The sequence below is a fragment of the Ictalurus punctatus genome, chromosome 29, assembly GCF_001660625.3.
Source record: "Ictalurus punctatus breed USDA103 chromosome 29, Coco_2.0, whole genome shotgun sequence".
Classification (NCBI taxonomy): domain Eukaryota; kingdom Metazoa; phylum Chordata; class Actinopteri; order Siluriformes; family Ictaluridae; genus Ictalurus; species Ictalurus punctatus.
Window position 1 is genome coordinate 6,232,550 of NC_030444.2, and position 15,667 is coordinate 6,248,216.

The 15,667-nt window shown below is 36.6% G+C and overlaps 1 protein-coding gene across 9 annotated transcripts in view; it reads left to right on the top strand.

Annotated features, from left to right (window-relative positions):
• LOC108260767 (collagen alpha-1(XIX) chain) overlaps positions 1-15,667 on the top strand; it is a 250,068-nt gene that overhangs the window by 173,594 nt on the left and 60,807 nt on the right. For 8 of the 9 annotated variants that reach the window (XR_008393821.1, XM_053677725.1, XM_047152377.2 and 5 more), the window contains 4 exons: positions 7,147-7,200; positions 7,284-7,337; positions 11,161-11,214; positions 14,126-14,170. Coding sequence is in view for 8 of the 9 variants with exons in the window: in XM_053677725.1 (XP_053533700.1) it covers positions 7,147-7,200; positions 7,284-7,337; positions 11,161-11,214; positions 14,126-14,170 (207 nt within the window). In the remaining variant the exon portion in view is untranslated. The remainder of the gene's footprint in view (positions 1-7,146; positions 7,201-7,283; positions 7,338-11,160; positions 11,215-14,125; positions 14,171-15,667) is intronic. The other variant, XM_017461301.3, reaches the window with a different exon arrangement.

Sequence of the window (15,667 nt, forward strand, 5' to 3'; positions counted from 1 at the left end):
ATGTTTAAATCAATCATACAATGTGCCATCAAAATCATTTTCCACATCCTGGCTTTTGGCTTCAACTGTGTTGTGTGTCCCTTCAGTACTCTCTGACTTACAAACACACACACACTACCCATAAACTGCTTGCACTTCAGAGCACGCAAATGAAACACTATCACAAACCTCATGTTATCTTGCGATTGGAGGCGGATGCCTTATATTTGGGAACGGAATCATGTGATAGAGTTCTGGGAGGGTAATTATACCGAATCATTCAATGTCAGACTTTGGCTCAGGCATTTCAGAATGACAAAAACAACAAGCATTGCCACTGTGCTGTATAAGTTGGCCACATGCACTGAATATCCAGTCACGTCAGCCAATTATCCAATCACATAATTTGTTGAGGAAAAAGTCACATGACTTATTTGAAGTTCAATAAGGAATTTATTTGGTAAATGTGTTTCCATCGTTTTTTCTGAGCATGTCTTCTTGAGCTGCTTTAATTCTTATCAAATTAGAAAATATCTGCCTCACTTGAGCCTCATAAGTTTTTTTATGCACATTTTGGAGATTTTATTTGCATCTATTCATTCCATCCAGCGTTTTTAAAAAATGCGATATTCCAAAATTCGCATAAAAGTATGTGGATGGAAATATGGCTGCTGCTGATCTAAAGTTAAAGGCACAGACAGGAGCAGTCTGGCTGTGCTGTTGCACACCTAATGTATATGTCAATAATCAAAGGACCTTATTTTAAAAGCTCACACAGCTGATGTTATTTTTCATTTAGTTGTTAGTTTGACATGCTGTGCTAACATCTAAACAATAAGTTCATATTACATTTTAGACTCAATATTGTCTGTTTTTGTTCTATTTCACCAGCAAAAATATTTCCAAAAAATGCCACAGCAGGTCCTACTCCTTTTTCCTCCTAATTTCTTTTGTTCAGACAGGAGATTTATGTTATTTATTTTATATATTTTCAAAAGGGAAAACGTTTTTACACATACTACTTTTTTTTTTTTTTTTTTTTTTTTTTTTTTTTTTTTGATCATAGAATTTTTATTGGAAATTTGCATTTTACATATTATAACAACCCCAACAAAACAATCACAGCCAAAACCAAAAGAAAGGGGGAAACAAAAAACAGTAACAAACAAACAACCAGAAAAACAAAAACAAACAAACAAAAAAAAGTGAGTATACCTCTCCTCAATCCACCTCCAGGGTGCGTACATCATTGAAGTAGGTAATAAATTGTTGCCATTTTCCCAAAAATGATTCACCCCTGCATCTGATGTTATACTTGAATTTTTTCAAGTTTTAAAAAGAACAGAGTTCCAAAAGTTCTGCAGTTTGGGACAGAGTGCAAACATATGACTGAGGTTACAGGGCGAAAGTCTGCATTTTTCACACGTCAGGAACATTGGGATATATTTTAGATAGTTAACTCCTAGACAGGTGAGCTCTATGGACCGCTTTAAATTGTATGAAACCAAGTCTAGCACAAGACGTGGTGGTACGTATATTATCTAACGCTCTGCCCCAGTAATCATCCTCAAGCTCTAGGTCTGTCATATATCAAGGAGGTAAGTCTGGACTTCAGTTCCCATCAGCCACTGCACTGTACAACATGTCACATGACCACTTGTACCTGAATCACATTTCTGTTAAATGAGCACACTTATATATAGCCATGGTTTGCACTGCTTCTTTGTCTTTCCTTTGTATTAGACTACCGTGTTCCATGTTCCCGTGTTTTCTTTCATGCCACAGTATTTTGCCTAGTTGTCTTAGTGTCTTTGTTTTGTTCTTTGATTGTTTAAATAAATGTTGTATACTGCGATTGCTTCCGAGCCCATCCTTGATTCGCGACAAGGCCCAATTCCTCTTCCCAAGCACTAATGGTTTTGATATTGTAAGAATCGTCCTGTGACCAGATTGTTGCATATATCCGTGAAATAATGCCGCCCTTATGTTGGTTCAGCTTGAACACCTCTTCCCATGCAGACTTTGTAGGTAACGAGGGAAAACCAGCGAATAGGGAGGAGACACAATGCCTAATTTGAAAGAAATGGAATAGGTGAGACGGAGGCAGGCTCAATGATGAGGATAATTCAGAAAAGTTTGCAAACACATTATAAATTAAAAGATCCTCAAAGCATTTCAGACCCTTCTTTTCCCAAAAAGAGAATGTGGAATCTATAAAGGAGGGGGGAAAGAGGTGCTTATTACGTATTGGTGCCATGGTTGAGGCCGAGATGGATTTAAAATGACGGCGAAACTGAGAGGTACATACTATTGGACTATCCGTGTATTGTAAAAGGGGTATAGGAAGGGAGGACACATTGAGACCTCACCATAGCAGGGAGGGAGGTTGAAATATAAGACTTTGTTTCTTAGTGGCACCATGGAAGAGAGGGGGCCTGCACCCAAAGCACCAATTTCTGAATATTAGCCGCCCAATAATAATACATGAAATTGGGCAAGGAGAGGCCACCACTTGGTTGACTCCTTTTGAAGTGAAAATTTGGAAACCCTGGGAATTTTTCCTGCCCATATAAAAGAGGAGATTAATTGGTTTATATTCTTGAAGAAAGATTTGGCTAAAAACAAAGGGATGGACTGGAAAAGGTAGAGGATTTTGGAAGAATGTTAATTTTCACCGTGTTTATTCTACCAAGAGGGGATAATGGTAGAGCTGCCCATCTTTGAAAGGCTGACTTCATGTATGAAATTAAGGGTGTAAATTTTGCCGCCATTAATGCAGAATAGGAACGGGTGACATTAACTCCGAGATATTTGAATTTTGAATCCTCCAAATGAAAAGGTATTTCAGTTTGTTTTATTTTTTGGCCAGATTGGTTTATGGGGAAGCATTCACTCTTTTGTAGGTTCAGTTTATACCCGGAAAATTTCCAAAAGTCATTTAATATGCGTATTATCTCTGGAATAGATGCAATTGGATCTGTAACATAAAGTAGTAAGTTGTCAGCATATAGGGCTAATTTATGTTCAATTCCTTTGTGAATTATACCCTGAAATACAGGAAGAGTTCTAAGCGTTATCAAGAGAGGCTCAATTGCTATGGCAAAAAGTAAGGGAGACAGAGGACATCCTTGACGCGTACCCCGTGACAAAGTAAAATAGCCAGATTTAGCATCCTTGGTATATATGGAAGCTTGCGGTTCCACATATAATAAATGGATCCATGATGTCAGTTCATCCCCAAAGCCAAACCACTTTAGCACCATAAAAAGATTCTATCCTATCAAACGCCTTTTCTGCATCCAAACAGATGACCACTTCAGAGGAGTCGCTGTTTTGTTTTGAATACAAAATACTAAGTAGAGAACGAATATTAGAAAAGGAATGCTCTCCTTTTATAAATCCGGTTTGCTCCTCTGAAATAATGCTAGGGAGAATCCCCTCTAAACGAGAGGACAAAAGTTTGGCTAAAATCTTGACATCACCATTGGGTAGGCTAATAGGTCTGTACGAATTACATAATGTTGGGTACTTCCCATCTTTAAGCAATAGAGTTATAGATGCTTGTCTCAATGTTTGTGGCAGCGTACCTAGTTCTAAGGATTCCTCGAATACAGCCAGAAGTAATGGGGCCAATGTAACATGAAATTTCTTATAAAAAGGGCCAGGTGATTTCTTAGAATTGATTGAGTTAAGGCCTTTAGAGTTTCCCAAAGTAAAGAGTAAGAGTTTGATCAGTTTGAATCAGTTTGATTAGTAAGAAGAAAATCATCTATCAAAGTAGAAATATACTTGAAAAATGCTGAATCAGATAAAAGTAGAGAATTAAGCTTCCATGGTGACGAAAGGCGTGACGTGAAGGTAGAAGAATGTCAAGACTTAAAGGAGCATGGTCTGAAATAACAATTAGTAGATATTCAGAGTTTACAACACGAGAAATTAGAGAGTTATTAATAAAGTAATCAATGCGAGAAAAAGATTTATGTACGTGAGGGAAAAAAATAATATTTTCTCACTGTGGGGTTAAAATACCTCCACAGATCAATGTAACCATTCTGAACCATAAACTCAGAGAACACCTTTGCCATTGCAGAGGGAGCCTTTGTAACAGAGCTAGATTTGTCCAAAACTGGGCCAATAACACAATTTAAATCTCCCCCAAATATCAAGAAATGTGTGTTCAAAGCAGGAATTTTTGACAACAAATTATGAGCAAAAGGAGCATTATCAAAATTCGGGGTATATACATTCACCAAAAGTACTGGCGTCTGTGAAATTTACCCTTCCACAATAACATATCTACCATTTACATCAGAAACAACTTCATCAAAAGAAAAGGGCACAGTCTTACTTATCAGGATAGAAAATCCTCTGGACCTGGAATCAAAATAGGAGTGGCACATATGCGATGCCCAGAGAGCTTGGAGTCTGCGTTGATCCCTGAGACGGAGATGAGTTTCCTGAAGAAATGCAACGCCAGGTTTTTGTAGTTTTAAATGTGTCAAAACCTTGGATCATTTAATGGGACCATTCAGACCTTTCACATTCCAACTTAGGAATCTGATCGAGCTTCGGGTATTTTCCATCAATTTAGATTAATACAGAGAGGTTGATATCAATAGGAAAGGGAAAAAAACACAACAACACAGCATCCCGAAAACTGCACATTTCTCTCACGCAAGCTGTTTCTCACCGCAGCGAAGGCTGCCCTCCTCTTAGCGACACTGGAGTTGAAGTCAGGAAAGATGAAGACCTTACGACCCTTATGGAAAAGTTGATTCCAATTCCCGTGTCAAACAACTTTTTCTCTGTTGTGAAAGTAGTGAAACCGCACAATCATCACTCTGGGCCTTTGATTCTCTCGCTCCTCCGAGGGCGCGGGGCCAATACGGTGCACTGTATCCAGCAATGGAGCGGTTGGAAAGATTTCCGATCCGAGAACATCCTGGAAAAATTTTTACATAAACGTTACCGGATCGCTCCCTTCTTCTTGTTCCGGAATACCGACGACCCGGAGATTGCTGATCCTCCACTTTATCGGTGAGTTGTGTGTTAGCCGAATTTAGCTTTAGCACCGTCTGTTCCAGCGCTACAATGTGGTCACTGTAATCGTTCACGTGCTGGTCAAGCTCGTCAATATGCTGTCCTTGTAATTCAATGCCCGATTTAAAACTCTCAAAAGACACAACAACTGGGGCCAGAGCTGAGTCAATAGCTGCTTTCACCTGTACTGCGATGGTAGATGTTAGCTCCATGATCAAAGTGGTGCATAGGTTTTCCAGGTCAAACGGTAGCTTGTCGCCTTGACTCATCATGTTCGGTGAAGATTTAGGTTTCCACAGTCTTTCAGAAGCCATAAGTCCTTTCTGGTTATACTTGTAGACAGAGTAATTGAAAAAGAACGCACCAAATGTCTTAGAAAAGATTCAGGTTGCCTGAAAAGCACAATTAAAAGATAAAATGCTTGGGAGCTCACTCCACGTGTGCCTTCTCACTCACATGCTCAGCTGGACTCCCATACTTCTATTTTTAAGAAATGGTTTCAAGGTTAAAATATAATGAAGTGTTTGTTCAACCAAAAAAAAAAAACCCTTCTGTTTTAATTCTTTAAGGGTTATTGTAAAAGTAATTGGATAATTGACTGATAAGTTTCATGGCCAGGTGTGGCCTGTTTTCTCATTATTTCATGACAAATTAAGGTCTGGAGCTGATTCCAGACTCACTATGCGGTCTAAAGAACTGTTGATGCAAGTGAAGAAGGCCAGAAAAACCAAAACTACCTATCAGAGAGATAGAAGAAAATTTAGACGTGTCCAAACAATTTAGTACATTCTTAAAAAGAATGAATGAACTGGTGAGCTCAGCAACACCAAAAGGCCTGGAAGACCACGGAAGACATCTAAAGTGGGTGATTGCAGAATTCTTTCCTTGTTAAAGAAAACCCCCTTTACAACATCTAGCCAAGTCAAGAACACTCTGGAGGAGATGGGTGTATCATTGTCCAAGTCTACAATCAAAAGGCACCTTCATGAATGTAAATATAGTTTACCGCAAGACACAGCACTCAAGAACATATAGGCCGGAGTAGACTTGCTAAAAAATTTTTTTTAAAACACTTTAAAAATAAATAAATAAATAAAAATTTTAAAAACCCTGCCAGTTCTTCAATCACATATTTATTGCTTCATTTCAAATCCATAACTTTAAATCCGCTGATGGGTAACATGTTGTTACAAGGGGTGGGATATATTAGGCAGCATGTGAACGCTCAGTTCTCTAATTTCATGTGTTGGAAGCAGGAAAAATGAGCAAGCAAAAGGATCTGAGAAACTTTGACAAGGGCCAAATTATGATGACTAGACGACTGGATCACCACATCTTCAAAATGGCAGGTCCTGTGGGGTATTTCTGGTATGCAGTGGTTAGTACCTACCAAAAGTTGTCCAAGGAAGGAAAACTGGTGAACCAGGCTCATTGATGCGCATGGGGGCAGTGATGGCTAGCCCGCCTGGTCTGCTAGCCTGCCTAAAATTGCTGAAAAAGTTAATGTTGTCGATGACTGATGTACTGTGTGTTCTGACACCTTTCTATCACAGGTTGCTGCATATGGGAGCACTGATTTATTTTTGTTCCTGAAATAAAAAATGAGACCAAAGAGGAAAAGATTAGCAGCATGTGTACAGTGTCATGGTGCATTTTTCCCTGATGCTTTCCCCATACATAAGCACATCAATGTAAAATCAGTGGTTAACAAACTGTCCAGAACAAACTCTCTATGAACAAGTCTAAACATGTCAAAAACACTGTCATCATTGTCTTAATGTGTGATTTGACCTGATATATACATTTGTAGGAAAATACATTTTATATATATATATATATATATATATATATATATATATATATATATATATATATATATATATATATATATATATATAATTTATTTGTCTTACAAATAGTTGCATTGTTACACTGTGCTTCATTTTTATTAATCAATGGGCATGGAAGCAATATTATAAAGAATGTTTATAATATAAGAAGACTTATCATGCAGTATGCTAAATCTGAGTGATTATTCTTTGAGAGTTGAAGACATGATGTTATGGGTGAGTTTAAGATATGAAAACTTTTTGATCAAAACCATTGATTAGTTTGGACAACTTACAGGGCGTGAAGGGGGAGAGGGGGTTTCCTGGCCCAATCGGGGACAAAGGTGATGAGGTGAGTAGGATAGACTGAGAGAAGGATTTTGTGATTAAATTAGTAAGGTTCTTTTGACATAATGATGTCATGATTATACCCAGGGTTCTCCTGGTGTTCCAGGACTCCCGGGTGCAACAGGTCAAAGTGGCCCTCCTGTAAGTATCTGCATGTGTCTTTCATTTTTAAGATGAGGTCCTTCTTAACAGTGAATGCAAAAAGATTGTATTATTCTAAGGTTATGAGGAAACCAAGTATTTTAATTCATGGGTTTACTCAATTTAATTCATTTGTTCATTTCTGATTATCACAGTATACAAAAAAATATTGTCAACTCAAATTATCTTGTCCAGAATTAATTCTGACCTCCTTACCTCCAGCAATCAGTGAGTATGCCCTGGTTGTAAAATAATAATCCCCAAAATTTTACACATAATCCAGTTAGGGCTGCACGATTGTTGATCATCACGATTATTTTTGATCAATATTGAGATCACAATTATTTATCATGATTATTAATTGATTTTAGGGACAACATATTTTTATTGCACTTTCACTTTTAACTAAACAGACCGCTGCTTTCACCTCCATGTTGTGCTACATTCCTGCTAATGTACAAATCTTTTGCATCAAATTAGACTGGTCCTTAAAATGAATCATCTCATAGAAGCAAAATATAAATAAAATTGTACCCAAAATATAGTATAATTAAAAATAAAAATGCCATCAACCAAATGAAAATATGCAATCAAATATAAAAATATGCAACCAAATCAAAACAATTCAGGTGTATGCAGAAAAGGCAATAACAGTGTTTACAGGAGGAGAGACACAGCCAAATCACCCAATAGAGTGGTGCAGGGATGATGTCATTTTGTACCGGAACCCGGACGTTAGCATCACACTGATTCCCGCAACAAAAACCAAATAAGATTTTCCCATAAACTTTTGGATTATTGCAAAAAATCTCATTAAATGACAGATAGCAACCACCTTTTTCAACATGCGTAAAAGCTTTTTAAAAAAATTAGTGGGGTTTTACTGGCGTATTTTATGTCGTAGTATAAAATGTGAAAATATTTTTAGCTTGTGTTCACCACAGACTTTATTTCAGGCTTTTAACCAAAATCCCATGTAAAAAAAAAACCCCGTTGACTTCAGGACAATGGAACTGTAAAGGCTAAAATGCTAATTCGTTTCCGGGTTTTGGCATTACAAAATGACGTCATCATAGAGTCATCCCTGTGCCACTCTATGGTGACTGTCTGTAAGTTTAGGAAGTGCTTGATTTGATATTCAGTGGAGTTTTCTATGAGCAGAGGACGAACTTTAAACGTCAATATTGCAGTCGATATTGTTCATGTAATTGTGGGACAGTATTGAAAATGCTAATAAAAACAAAGAGGAGTGATTTTGTAAATGTACTTTGACTTGTATTTAAACAGAACTGTATAAAGACAATGTATTTGATGTTTTACCTAATCAACTGCATAGCTTTTTGAAGATAAACATTTATTTTGAAATTGATGCATGCAACACATTCCAAAAAAGTTGGAACAGAGAAAGGATAAGTCTAGGCTCGCCAATCTGCCGGATGTGTCAGTGAATAATCCAACACTTTGTGAACAACATTCCCCAAAGACAAATTGGTAGGATTTTGGGCATTTCACCTTCTGCAGTGCACAATATAATTAAAAGCTTCAAGGAATCGAGTCAGATCTCTGTGCCTTAAGGGCAAGGCCGAAAAGCACTTCTGAATGCAGGTGATCTCCGATCCCTCAGGCGTCACTGTCTTAAAAACCATCATGAGTCTATAATAGATATCCTGACATAGGCTCGGGAATACTTTGGTAAACCTTTGTAAGAAAACACCTTTCGCTGCAGCATCCACAGATGCAAGTTAAGGCTTATCTCTATGCAAAGCCATACATCAACACTGTCCTTCTCTGACTTCTCTGGGCTCTGTCTCATCTGAGATGGACAGTAGCACAGTGGAATTGTGTTTTGTGGTCTGACTAGTCAACATTTCAAATAGTTTTTGGACAAAACCGCCGTCGTGTTCTCCGGGAAAAGGACCATCCAAGCTGTTATCAGCGTCAGGTCCAAAAGCCAGCATCTGTCATGGTATGGGGGTGTGTCAGTGCCCATGGCATAGGTAACTTGCACATCTGTGAGAGCAGGACAACACCAAACCACATTCTGTCTGGATTACAAGTGCATGGTTATGTAAGCAGAGAATGCGGGTGCTAGCATGGTCTGCCTGTAGTCCTGACCTGTATCCGATTGAGAACGATTATGAAGCACAAAATAAGGCAATGAAGGCCCTGCAGAGTTGTGCAGCTGAAGAAATGCATAATGGATGAATGGTGGAATATTCTGCTTGCTAAACTTAACTAAATGGTGTCTTCAGTGTCCAAACGCTTAATAAGTGTTATTAAAAGAAAAGGTGATGTTACACAGTGGTAAAAAGTCGACTGTCCCAACGTTTTTGGAGTGTGTTGCAGTCATCAGATTTGAAATGAGGAGTGTGTATTTTCAAATATAAATTAAATCCACAAAGTAAAACATCAAATAATGTGTTTTCAATACAGTACAGGGTGAATTGAATTTTCAAATGACTCTTTTTGTTTTGTTTCTTTGCATTTTCCATACATTCCCATCTTTTTCAGAATTGGGGTTGTATACGTTTTGTAAAAAAATTTTACCTCCTGAATACACATTTTTTGTGTATTTTTACAACTATATCTGTTTGTTTGTTTGTTTGTTTGTTTGTTTGTTTGTTTTAAATTGTGTAACAATAACTTTTTTATCTTTAGAGGACTGTTTTTGAACCAGCCATGTTGGTTGGGGCACATGATTCAAACAAACATGTACCAAATGTGGATGTACTGATTCTGGAAGTAATCAATACAAAGGCTTACATGGATTCAGATTTAGATTTACTGTTACATTGCAATTTACACAGTTACCAAGTAAAGTATAAAAGGCAAGTGAAATTCTTATTTGCAGAGAACCAACATCAAAGGAGAAAAACTATATATATTGACATACACACTGGTTCTTGAAAGTTTGTGAACCCTTTAGAATTTTCTATATATATGTTTAAATAGCTTTCAGGGAGTAGCTTTCAAGCTAAATTTCATTTTGGCTAGACTCAGGGCTGGAAATGGGGTGGATGTGGGGGGACTGAATCCGGGAAGTGAATTTCAAGTTGGAACGACGTTCGAGTTCAAACTGACTGCATTTTTTTCGGGAAATGAAGAGGGTTTTTTTTTTTTTTTTTTTTTTATCCACGCGAAAGCCTACAAAAGGAAGTTACACAAAAAATAAATATGAGTTCTGCACATTAGTGTAGCGGGGATATTCTTCATGTGGTTGTGCAATGTTGACTTGTGATTGGCCATAATACCTACAGGCTGCAGCCAATGGGAACGCTTCTCTATCAGTGCACATATTAATCAATAATAATCTTATGACTAAAAATTGATAGTTTTCAGTGACTAAAATGTCAGCATTTTTGTTGACTAAAACTAGACTAAATGCTTATGGGTTTCTTTGACTAAGATAAGACTAAAATGTCCAGACTTTTAGTCAACTAAAACTTGACTTAAAAAAAACAACAGACAAAACAGACAAAATTGACGTTCCAATATTTTTGATAATTTAAAAATGGAAGGGTTCAAACAAACAGTGCCATGTTCTAAGCTGTATAGCACTTGAACTCTTGAGTGTATAGAAACAGCAAAAGAAATTGTCTTGCCCTTGCAATAATTTTGGAGGGGACTGTATATGTATACCTTTTTTTTATTTCAATAAGGTATCAGTCAGTTTATTAACAGATTAAAAGGCTGCATGTACATATGTATAGGTATTGTTAACTGTTCTCATTTTACTCAGATTTGTTGACTTAGTCTGTTTTCTGGAATATCAATAATAGAGCTAAAGCATGCATCGCTTAAACAAATATATTTGTTTCTTCAGGGTCCCATTGGCAGACCTGGAATTTCAGGCCCAGCAGGACCCAAAGGGGAACAAGTAAGGAGGCCAAATTATCTAAAATCTGAATAAAAGACACAAAGCATTAGTTCTGGTATTTTTTTATACTAATGGTCAAATTGATATGATTGTAAGAATGTTGTGGTAAAAACTGTAGAGTGCATATATATGGGCATTTAAGGTAACCACCTGGTATTTTGCATCTGCAAAAGTACAGAAACATGCACAGAATAATCGCACAGATGACTGAAAAAGGAAAACTGAAACTTCCCAAATGCATGTATAATTACACATCTAATATAAACACTGCTTAAAGGCAATCAGTGGCATGAAATAGCTGTTCAAAATATGAATGCAAAATAAGAGTGTAGATATGAGTACATCTTCTGTTCATAAGGTTGAGGATTGGAGGCTTCCTTCATCTAGAGGCACTCAAGACAAAGTTATTTACAAAATTTTGATAAACCATGCAGTTTTCGAATGGCGCTTCAACGAATTTGACCAAGAAGGCACAAAATTGAGCTTGAGTCGCTAGCTCCATAATGCTTTGAGTGATTGTGACGAAACTTGGTGTCATCACCTTTAGGCCCTGAGATTATCTGCAAACCAGTGCCAAACAAATCTATGGCGTCTCAATTTCAAAAGTTATCAAAAAAACTTTGAACTTTCGACTTGAGGTAGCTACGGTATGCAAAAACACAGGAAGTAGACGTGGCCACTTTTATGTAAATGGCTATAACTCTTGAACAAAATGAGATCTTCACCAAATTTGTCAGGCTTATGTGGTTGGCCAGAAAAGTTGGTGCAGTTTTGTCACATGGTGGTGCTATAATACCAAAAAAAACATGAAATTGGCTGTAACGATGGAACCGTTGATCCAATTGACTTCAAAATATGCGTAATGTCTTTGTCTCAGTTGCCATCACTGTCTATGAGCATATTCTTTTATGTTGAAAAACATTTCTGCTTATTTAACTCTTGGTCTAAGAGGTTTTGCAAAGTAAAAAAAAACGTCTGCTAGGTGTCGCTAACATGATTTTTGTTGTTAACAGTTGTATATCACGCAGTGTTTTGAACAAACACAACTAATATATATCAAATGATAAGTCTTCTCATTCTAAACAACTTGGCCTCAAAAAGCATTGGTGTCTGTCAAACCATTCAGTAAATATTTCAGATAATGTTAAAACCTACTTTTACGAACTAATCATAGGGTTTTCACTCAAGTGAAATAAAACTATTGCAGGACAATACTTAGGACATCTTAGATCAATAGTTATGAAAAAAAGTTTAACTTTTGATTTACCCACACAAGGGGCACATCAAAAGGTTTGAAGTGGGAGTTCATTAAATATTTGAGATTATTTCAAAAACCTAGTTTTGCGAACTAGTCCTAGGTTTTTTGCTCAACTGTAATAATCCTACTGTAGGACAATTTGTTGGACTACTTAGATCAATAAAAGTTATCAAAAAAGTTTAAGTTTTGATTTAAAAAGTTGAGGTTTTGAAGGGCACATCAAAAATTTTGAAGTGGGTGTGGCCACTTTTACTTGAATGGCTATCACTCGTTTTCACCAAACTTGGTGTATATGTATAGGCTCAATTTGAGGACAGATGTTTAAAAAATTACTGAGTGTGACCAGGTGGTGGCACCATAGCAGAACAAAGCATGAAATTGCCACTAAATGTGGAACCATTGTTCCAATAGACTTGATAGATAAATCTTGTAAGAATTGTCCTTGTCCAAGATCCAATCAGCATATATGAGGACAGTTGTGAATCTTAATAAACATGCCCAACAATGGTCGAGCAATGTTCAGCAGCTATTAAACAAACTTAATAAAGGCTAATATTTATTAAAATAATTTGGGTTTTTCTTTGCTTTACGTATTTAGAGGATTGCACAATATTAAGTAATATCTTTAACATCTTTAAGGGCTAACATCTAAATGACATGAACCCAAATAATTGCTGCTTTCAGCTATATTTATTATTATTGTTGTTGTTGTTGTTGTTGTTGTTATTATTATTATTATTATTATTATTATTGTTATTGTTATTGTTATTATTTTATTGTTATTATTGTTATTATTGTTATTATTCTTGTTATTATTCCGCTCAGGAAGTCTATGGCAGCCCATAGAGTCGCTTGTGGGAAAGTTATTAAATCTGGCACACAGATAGAGGACAGTCTGATCTGTTAATACAGCAAATTTGGAGTCTCTAACTTGATCCCTCTAGCGCCACCAACTGTCCAAATTTGCACTCATGTTTATATTAATAACTTTTGAACTGTGAGTCCTAGAAACTAAATTATTTTTCTTCTGATTCCTTGGCTCAAGATGATTTGATTGCACCCTATGCAGTCATTTTCTGTCATGAAAATTTTTCCGGCATTTTGAATTTTCTGAAAAACCTACTTTTTCGAACTCGTCCTAGGCTATTTGTGTACAAAGTGGTAAAAGTGTCTGACAATAACAGAATATATGACATACCTTTTTACCAGTTGCATTCAAAATCAGACCTTAATATAAATGTTACTACTTGCTTTCTCACCACAAGCGAACTGCTCCAGAGTTAATTTGTAATTGTTTTGGTGCAGATCCGAGCGTTATTGCCGTGTTCCTATATGTCTAACCGAACCGAATGAAGGGAGAAAACGCAGCAGGTTCCGAAATAAACGGTCCAAATGTGCCAGGTGTGAAAACGTCCTTAGTGTATGTATTAGGCTGTGCATATTTGTGATTGAGAGAAGATTCCCCTATTGCCAGCTTGCTAATCTAGTGGTGCATTCAGTGTCTATGAATAGTTAAGGCTTTAATTGAACTTCACCACATTCACCAATGGTCCTTAAGAAACTGCTGGGACAGTATGAAAAACTCTGGTACTATTGTTCAATATGTACATAACAGTTTTGGTCTGCTAACTCTTATTTGCATGTGTTTGGCAGGGCAGCAAGGGTCCACCAGGCAGGCCTGGACTTCCTGGACCTCCTGTAAGTTTAATCAGTATTTGAGTGATTGAGAGCCATTACACACAAAGATTAATGAACCTCCTGAATTCAGTTATGCAATAATAATAATAATAATAATAATAATAATAATAATAATAATAATAATAGCATTGTCTCTGCTAAGGAATGTTAAACAGAAATTGATACAGTGACATCATTTCAGTTTGGGAAGTGGTAATGAAAAACATGAGCTTCCTCTATTACTGATGGCACATTTCTGAGTTTGATTCCTCTCACGGTTTCTACTACATGAGGATTCGACTGTTCCTGACCTCTGTTGCCTCTTGCTTGCTCAATAGAAATCTTGATCTATGTCTAGATTTTTCAAAAGCTGCTTTGTTAAAATTTTTGTAAAATTCCAGCACTTGGAACATGGAACACTATGGACTATGGAACACCCCAGCGCACCCAGCAAGTTAGGATTAGGATGTTGACCGAGTATGCTGGTTGAATTTTTTTTAACCCAATTTGTGGGTAAAAATTACTGTATTGCTGGACAGCAATCGTTTTTCCCATATCAGCACAAAACACTTAAAGCAATGCTTTTTCTTTAGAATAGTACTTATTGTGACAGTGTTGTTTTTTGGCATAAATTTAATTAATTAACTGCAAGGTACACAATAAATACTGATTATTTTATGCAACACATTTAATTACAACTTTGTATTTATATGTTTTATTTCTTCAAACAATATATTAACTACTTCTCACCTCTTACACATGTTGAGAGTTTGAATCTAACTGCGAAACAGCTTGTGACCCCATTAGGAGTTATAGGGTAACCTGTCCTAGAAAGTTGATGATAGTTTCATGTTCAAATTCATCTTAAAATTCAAATTAACTTCATAGGTTAATCTTATTTCTAATGGGCTGTGTTTGTTTTTAGCAGTTTTGCAGGCTAACTGTTGGATTAATCACTGTGACACCTCACAATTTTGGTCAGGATTGGTGTCCTTCTGCGTCTCAGGTTTGGCATGTGAGGAGACAACAAGGAGGCAAAAAGAGAGCTTGTAGTTTCTCTCAGAGCAAATAAATAGCTGAGCATCACATATGGCTCAGCTGAGAGCTTGATGCTGGATTATAAGGCACATACATGTACATGCATGGCCATCATCTGAAGAGGCTCGTCCTGATGTATCTGTGATTGTCCACTGATCAAAGCACATTGTAAATAAATTTTAAATATTTATTTTAAATTATTTCTATTATTTATATTTAAATTTTGAAATACAGTCCCATCATTCTTCTGTTTTTGCTATACACTGAGGACATTTGGGTTGGAGATCCAAAGATAAATATGAGTCGACAGACTAGAATGTCAGTTAATTTCCTGATATTTACATCTAGATGTATGAAACAATTTAGAACCCAATACCACCCAATTTTAGGTGAGCAGAAGTATTCGAATAAATAGTCTTAAAGTAAATTGAAGTAAATAACACTTAATATCTGGTTGCATATCCCTTGCTTATAATAACT